General features: G+C 30.5%; 1 protein-coding gene across 1 annotated transcript; it reads left to right on the top strand.

The window, feature by feature from the left end:
- The first annotated feature begins 7,434 nt into the window (after window positions 1-7,434).
- LOC129962185 (33 kDa inner dynein arm light chain, axonemal-like) lies at window positions 7,435-8,175 on the top strand. The gene has a single exon (XM_056075924.1). The coding sequence runs from the start codon at window positions 7,435-7,437 to the stop codon at window positions 8,173-8,175; it is 741 nt and encodes a 246-aa protein (XP_055931899.1).
- The last annotated feature ends 261 nt before the right edge of the window (window positions 8,176-8,436 follow it).

The raw sequence follows: 8,436 nt of genomic DNA, 5'->3' as shown, positions 1-8,436 counted from the left end.
TTACAATGCAAATACAGGTGGAAAGAAACCATTGGGATACCTTGCTTAATATTGGAGGAGATCTAAAAATAAAATATAAACCTAAACCTAGAAAAAATTATAAAATAAAAATAAACAAGGATCAATAAAAAGAGGAAACGCTTCACTTGATTACTATGAAAGATGATTAATAAATGTAAAAATAAAGCAATGGGTGTGATGTCCCAGAAGAATTCTTGAAAACTTCCTAATGAAGGTAAAATTTAGGCCTCTGCATAAGATTTTGGACCATGAGTAAAGTCTTGGATGCTACAAGTGCTCAGATTTTTATTTTGACGGTCCTGCAAGTAAGCGTTCTGTATTTCATAATATAATAAAGAAAGCCGAATGTGTATATCATCGAATGAAACCAAAATTTGATACCCAATTACAATGTTAATTATACTATCACAACCCAAATTTCATTCATCCACATTTGTTATGTCTATTCTGTAGCTGCAATATACAGATCCGCAGACAGTCACCCATTCGACGATTTTGATTCAAAATTTAATTATAAACAACATTTTAGATGTTAAAAATGTGTACAGCCACCAACAAAAATAATGGAACACCTCAGCAACTTTCTTATTTATTATCGCATTTTCAACTCAATTCTTCAACTTCATTACTCAAGAATATAAGTTTTTTTAATCGAAAAACTGATTAACCGAACAAATTAAGATATTTAACTAATATTTCGAAATTTGGACATTGCGGAGACTAAGATTTTTTAAAAATTCAATATGATATGCCATTTTATAATTGAGTACCAAATTTCGTCCCAAAATTAATAATTAATTTTGTTTATAATTATTTGTTAATTTTATTTGCTTAAAACTCCGCTTAAAAGAGCCGTCCAATAAGGACCAAATATTAAATAAATTTTGGATTGCGAAAAGAAAAATGCGCATTTCTTTCCTTTTATTTCACTGAGATTCAAAAAAAAAAAATATTTAAGACCCAGATTGATCCTTAGCATGAACATTTATTTTTAAATTCCAACTAATATATGATCTTTTCACTTGAAACTTAAGCATTTCATTACTTTTTAAAATGTTCTCGATTCCGCCTTTTTGGTTGGTCTAAATGTTTCAGTACGCCAAGGAATCGTTATTGCGAATGAATTCATAAGTAGAAAACTAATTCGTATGATGGCATTTTAAGCAAATAAATTTATTGACTTCTATACAAAGGAAGAAATTTTATTTTCCGGCCGTAGCGATTTTTAATTTGATATGAAATTCATTTATCTCAAAAGTACTTTTTTTTTGTAATATAGATAATACATACACATTTGTTTCATGCAGATTTCAAGAATATTTTAATCAGATCAATAGAATAAAAGTAAATTTAGGAGCTTATATTACAAAAATAAAGGGTAATTCAGAAGATCTTAACTGTTTAAAATAACTCCATACGTACAATAATTATTATGAAATAATTGTCGACTGAATTAACATTATTTTTTTTTATTTCGCAAGAATGAAATAATTTTTTTTATATCCTCGTATAGAATTGTAAACATCTAATAATTTTGCCTCGCGATTTTGCTGAAATTTTTTGCTTTTGCTCTTTTTAAAGTTAAAAAAAGCCCTTATTTGAAATTTTCTTCGCGTGCCTGTGAAAAGGCATGGAATTTCTTATGTGGTATTTACACCAAAAATGTAACATTGTATTAGGTTTTCACTATATCAAAATAAGGGAAGATATGTTTGCTTATACGATTGAAGGCATGAGAACTCGATAACTTAGAAAAGGCTAGATGAGTGAAATTCAGTATAAGGTTTTGCTATCAGATTAAAGAATCTGTAACAAAATTTGAATCAGTTCTATCAAATGATTAACTGCTTATGAGTTTGGCGATATCTGAGTGTTCAAACGGATTTGCTGAAAAATGCAAAAAGCTAGATATATAAAATTTTGTATGTAGATTTGACACTGAAAACTGCATTCATGTGTTGAATTTTCGATTCAATCATTTAATGCCCAAAAATTTATTTTTATTACTGTAAATTAAGCAAAACATCAATTGCCATTTAAAATATTTTCATTAACAGTGTTCATTTGTAATGCAGACCCAATATACATACAGCCATGAAGACAGCCTTAAGAAAAAAAAAAGGACTGCTTTGAACTTAATGTTTCTGAACCAAATAAATTTTTCCATAGTTTAAGGATTATTGTATTGTCAATTCCAGTAGTAAATTAAAAAAAAATCATCTAATTTAAATTTAAATTGCATTTATCAAATGTCATCAATACATTTTCATCATAAGATAGTGTAAAAATTATTTGATAATTCTCACTACTACAACCATTTGAAATATTTGATCTTAAAGTAAGCACATAAAACTGCCTAAATAACGTAGGAGATTAAAACTCAAATGCATCTAATATTGTTATGGAAAAAAACTGTAGCAAATTTTTCAAAATCTTCCACAGCGGAATTCCAAAAAAATTAAAGGTAATTTTATTCTTGTATTTTTCTACAGCATTCTCAATCTGAGCTTTAAATCTTAAATAAGAATCACAATCTTTTGAAGGTGGGTTTTCCTAATCCTCTTTTTATCCCAAAAATATTGACCACGGCGACAATATGATTTGAAAAATTAATAAGGGAAAGAGGTGTTATTTATTTATAAGAAAAAAGTAATCTAATCAAAAATGTTCATATGTTGTTACTGAATTTTTTTTTAAATCAAGATATTTTTCCCTTCATTATTTTAGTTTTAAAATAAGAAAAGCGTGCAAAAAAAGCAAATTGTAGCAGTTGCATTACTCTATCTTCTCTTTTGGATAACAGATGGCGATGCCTGATTAGGTACGCATCCCATAGTGCATTACGATTGTAATAACGATGAGATGAAATACTATTCTTATAAAGTGTGCGTGCGTAAATGTCTTCGAGTTTGTGTTTGTTTTGTGTGAAATGTGATCATTAAAGAAATGTTCCCGAAAACATGGGTCCTCTTGCTTCCAGTGCACGGATCATAATGATCTTCATGCCACCACAAAACTATGAAAGAGTCTGTATGACATTTCTTGGGGTTAGAATATAATATAAAACTCCCCGATCTATAAAAACTGCCTTTTTTGCATTTGCAATACAAAGAATGCATTTTTTTCTTCATTGCACGCATAAGAAGAAAGTAAAATTACCAGAAAGAATGAAATCATAAGCTGTTCCTGTCTTTTCAATTTTTTTTTTTAAGTTTTTTCCACGCTGTTTATTTAAAGCATTAAAACCTCTTACCTTTTAAAAAGTTTTGTTTTCATTCTTAGGAAAGAGTATTGTATTGCCAAAAAGCAGGTCAGAGGATATTCATATTCCTTTTTCAAAAAAATTGAAACAAAACGTAAAATTTATAAGATGAGATTTACTTAAGTGAATTCATCTTCCATCATCATAGAAAAAAAACTGTGCCATAGAACGTTCAGGTATTCTCTAAATCATAATCTGATAAATACTTGTTTGTTGAGTGAGTTCTCTCAATTGTTGGTTTGCATTGTTCCATCTCGTGCTGTGTCATCTAATTTTGCGAAGAATGATGCAGACGATAATGGAATACAAAGAATTTGTATCGAAGTAAAAACTATTTATAAATCCAAAAACGAGAGTTAATTACCGAATCTGTAACTTTCACCTGCGAAGCCTTTGCCTCGCTTATTTAGGTCGTCCAGAAATTATCAGCTGCAAGATCGCTTTAAAAATCTTTTACGTTCTTTTGCAGTTGTTCTTAGGCTTAATCTTTATCTAATCTAGACGGTCGTAAATTTAAACTGTAACTGTGATTGCAATAAATGAATTTGAGCGAGCATAAAACATTATTTCTGCATCTGATAAGTTACTTCCGTGTTGCCAATTTCAAAAGCAGAATTTATTCTCTTTTATGGTACTGATATGATATATGTATTCACCAGACGCAGGTACAATGCATTCTTTGCATACAAAAAAACTGTTAAGAAATGCTACCAACGTTTACTGTTCATTTTAAGATATTTCTTAGTATTAATTTGTCAAAAGGTGAAATTCAAGAATCCCGTTTTGTGATAAATGATAGATAATCCATTCTCAGTATTCGATTTCATAATCCTAAAAACTTATATTCATAATACACATTTAGATAACACAAACTAAATAAAATTTTTGCTAAGTTGTAAAAGCGGAAACGAATTTTTGACACTTTTTCTGCATAGATGTTGATAACAAAAATCGATGGAATTACAAACATCAACAAGCTTATTACTTGATATTTAGAAGTACTGAATTTCAATTTTCATTGATTATAATACTGGTCTTGAATTATACACTTCGTATTCTAACCATCGTTACAAAAAGAATTCTTTCTGTTTAACCCTTTCCCGGCGGAACGCTCAGAAATGAGTTGCTCTCTACGCTGTCGGCGTGACAGTCCTCCTCATCAAAATCAAAAATTTTTTGGGGCAAATTTTGTGCGTTCTAAAGAAAACGCCGCAGATCGATGTCTGCTAATTCCTCGATGTTTTCAGAATCAGATTCCGAACTACTTGGCAATAGGCGTCTCTAGTTGTATGTATTTTGAATTTTACCATTGTATCCAATTTCCCGAAGCAATTCGGAAAGGTCAGAATCCAATGACAATTCCATACCATTGCAGCTCATATCCTTCATCCATTTTTTTCATGATCAGGACAAAATTTGTATATAATTATATTTGATTATGTATAAAAATTTCTGCACAAGAAATGTATGCTGCTAGTGTGTAAAAAGAAAAAACGACTTTATGGACATTATTGGGCAATTACTGATAACAAAATGTGGTATCCTCCAAAATTTATGGCGGTAATTTATTACTGTTTTGGTTCATTTGTTTTTATTTTCAATTAATTATTTGATTTTTAATTTTTTTTTTACAAAAAACTAAAAATAATGCAAATGATAATTACCAAGTAAAAATTCAGAACAGGCGAATCGACACCACAGCATACTAGAACTTAATAAAATCTGCAAACATTTTGGAAACCTATTTCAGGGTAGGATATGTCACAAATGAACGACTCCAAAAGACGCTGTTCGTTCGGAGAGAGCAACTCTGACTGAGCGCTTATAGGTGCTGTTCGCTCAGAGTAAGCGTCTGTAACTGAGCGCCTAAAGGTGCTGTTCGCCGCGAAAGGGTTAAGATCCAATAAAAGTGGAAATTAATGCTACGCTTACTCTCTAACCGTCTTTCACTACAAATCCGTCATCATAACATTTTTTATCGCGATAGTAATTATTTTGACTTAAGAAATTAATTACATAAAAATTTCTGATGTTGTGGTTACTCAAAGTAAATGTACAATTTTTGTGAAATTATCAGTATATCTTAAAAATAATTAGTAACTTCTCTGTACTTTTAAAGAATTCCTTTTTATGTATAGTAGCATCCTTTGGCGACCAGTTTGTTTTCCCAGACTGATTTTTCAAGCTGTTAACACTTAATATATAACTCATTTTTTAAAAAAATTTCATCTTGGTACTTGATAGAACTGAGAAGTATTAATAATTAATATTCTATAAATAACTGTAAACGGAAACTAAGCAGTGTATATTCTTCGAAATAATAGCAATATCCCAATCCGGAGTTTATGTCCAAAAATCAATCTTTTTAATTTTAATTAATTTTAGCAAAAGTATACAATTGAATTTTTGATGGATATGATTGAATTTAAACATAAAAATATTGTTACTGTTTATATTTTAAAGTTAAAAATTTATTGAAAATAAAGAAAAGAAGCTGGATAGGATTAATGTATTGTCGCCAAAGTTGAATTCTTTTGTAGCATAAATCGCCAAATGTTATCGTGGCATTTTCTTAAAAGCTGTTTGTTACCATTTCTGATAAACGTCCAAAATGATGGATTTTAAGTTAGTTTTAAATGACTGGCATGCATTTTCACATATTTGGCGAGAAACCGTACATAAATTTTTCCGAAAAACCTCGTACAGAAATGAAATTAACATCAAAAGATTGTGAGTTTGGATATAATACAAAAACTGTTTTTATGATATAGTTTTGGAAGATATGGTTATCAATTTCCGTAGTTAAATCATAGCAATTATCTATCTGGCGACAGTAATGCCTATTTTCGCGCTCAGTTAAACTTTTTTTGTCACTTATTTATTGATTTCTTTTACGTTTTATTTCCTTTATCAAATGGAGTTATAGGGAATACGACAAGCCCCTCCAGAAATGTTTGAATATCATATTTTGAAGTTCCATTAATTAGCGAAATATTGAAATTAATACATCCGTAAACAGTTCAATGAAGCAGTCTGAAACATTAGTATAACGATTTGTTTACATTTGACTGCTGCCATTCAGTAATAAAAAATATGAGCGATTTCTATGCCACGTACGTTAGCATTATATACATATACTTGCGTCTTTTGATAATTATAATTAATTTCTAGCGTTCTTTAACATTTAAAGCGTTAACTAAAATATTACAGTATCAGATATGTTTTGTTGAAAAACTAATAAATCACATAAAACTTCATCTGTATTTAAAGGCAGTAATATGGAGTCAAAGGATTTTAATTACACATTCTTTATACTTAATTAAATTTGAATTAAATTATTACATTAAAGTTTTCTTACGCGGACTAAAATAAATAAGTATTACTATAAATTAATTTGAGGCATTAATGAGGTATTTCTTCATAAAAAAATGAAGAAGAAATTAATTTACCACAAACGCTTCTCTGCTGATTAAAAGATGATTAAAATTATCTTTTGCATGACTTTGGATCTTTTCGACAACAACTAAATCTGATCATAAGTTTATTCGTTCAAAGGATCATTGGCAAAGCCTGTTTTGTATTTTAATATAAACCAGTAAAAACACTCTTCAAATTCAGTTTCAATTAGTTTATTTATATTATTTTTATAGCAATTTCTAATAACTCAAAGGTAAAGCTCCAAAACATTCTATCATATCACACGAAGTCGATGTAATTAATATTCTTTTGAATTGCTTATATTTTAAGATATTTGACTTTAACCGTCACTGCTTTTACAAGAAATTTTAAAATTTCGTATTTGTAGTGGCAATATATTTTTGGTTGAGTTAAAAATTTCATTTTAGTAAAACATTCCGATTCTTTATTAATAAAGAATTATTTGATGTTTTAATTATCTAATTACTTATAACTGTCATGCCTTATTTACTCAAAGAGCTATGACTGGAAAACCAGCTTGCTTAAATATCTAGTATATCTTTTTTATGATGGAGATGAAAAGTTTTATGTTTCAATACTTACATTAAATCTGTTAGGTGTTTTCTTCGACAAAAAGTATTACCAAAAGCAGATTTTATCATTTCAAGAAGAATTAATTGCAAAGATATCAAGTAAAAGAAATAAGTGGCTACACAAGTTAAAAACTCTTTAAAATGTTTCCGACATCATTAGTTCAATATGGTAGTCCTCAGAAGGCTATGCATCATTCTACGAAAGTAGATATTGAAACGAAGAGACAAAAAGGAGCAAAAATTGTTCCAGTTTACGCAGATGAACAAATAACAATGGGTAGCACGGAATTGTTGGATGTCCTCCTGCCGCCTCGAGCCGTTGAAGAAGACGGTCAGTTTTGGTATCAGTGCGTCAGCCGAACCCCTGGAACTCCCAGTGACCTGTTGCGTCTCCAAGAGCAACTGGACGCAGAACTGCTGCGCAAAGGAGCTAGAGAAATTGGAATTTGTCCCACAAGAAGTGAACTTTATACACAGTGTTTTGAGGAGTTGATTCGGCAAGAAGTGGTTGCTTGTCCCGAGCGGGGCCGACTCCTGAGGATGGTTCAGCTGGAAGCGAAGCTGTCACTTTCATCTGCAAGAAGCTGTTACGAAAGTGCTTTGGCATACGGAATCAAAAAGAAACTGATGTCCAGCAAAGAAGTGTCTCGCCTCACGGAGGAAGTGACAAAGCTTCTATCGAAATTGTCCCAGATGGAGACTGTTCAACAAAATCTCGAACTTCAAGTGCCGAAATTGAAAGATGTTGGTGAGGCGCGCGAAAAAGAGATACAGCAGAATTTTGAAAATGAGGAAGCAAAAATCCGGAAGGAAAATGAAGTTTTAGTAGCAGAAATGATGGAGTTTATAGAGGTCAGCATAGAGGAAGAAAAGCAGTTATAAGTTGTAAAGTTAAAAGTGCTATTCCGTATGTTCTTTTGGTTGATATCTAAAATCCCTTCCATCTACTTCATCAAAATATACCAAACCACACCATCTCAAGCGCTATCTTATTCTTCGACGTTAAATTGGCGATAGGGCGAATTGGAATGGCTAGGAAAACAGTATTACAGATTTCCGAAATTTAAACCGTAATTTTAGTTACTATCTTCCTCTTATAGGAGTGAATGTATTATATTTACTTTTATCATGGAATTTTTTTTC

Source organism: Argiope bruennichi, chromosome 2, assembly GCF_947563725.1.
Source record: "Argiope bruennichi chromosome 2, qqArgBrue1.1, whole genome shotgun sequence".
In the NCBI taxonomy this organism is placed as follows: Eukaryota; Metazoa; Arthropoda; class Arachnida; order Araneae; family Araneidae; genus Argiope; species Argiope bruennichi.
Note: the sequence above shows the minus strand (reverse complement) of the source record. Positions and strands in the feature narration are given on the sequence as shown.

What these genes read in the sequence shown, in the direction of transcription:
- LOC129962185 (XM_056075924.1), top strand. Translation starts at nt 7,435, where the DNA reads ATGTTTCCGACATCATTAGTTCAATATGGTAGTCCTCAGAAGGCTATG.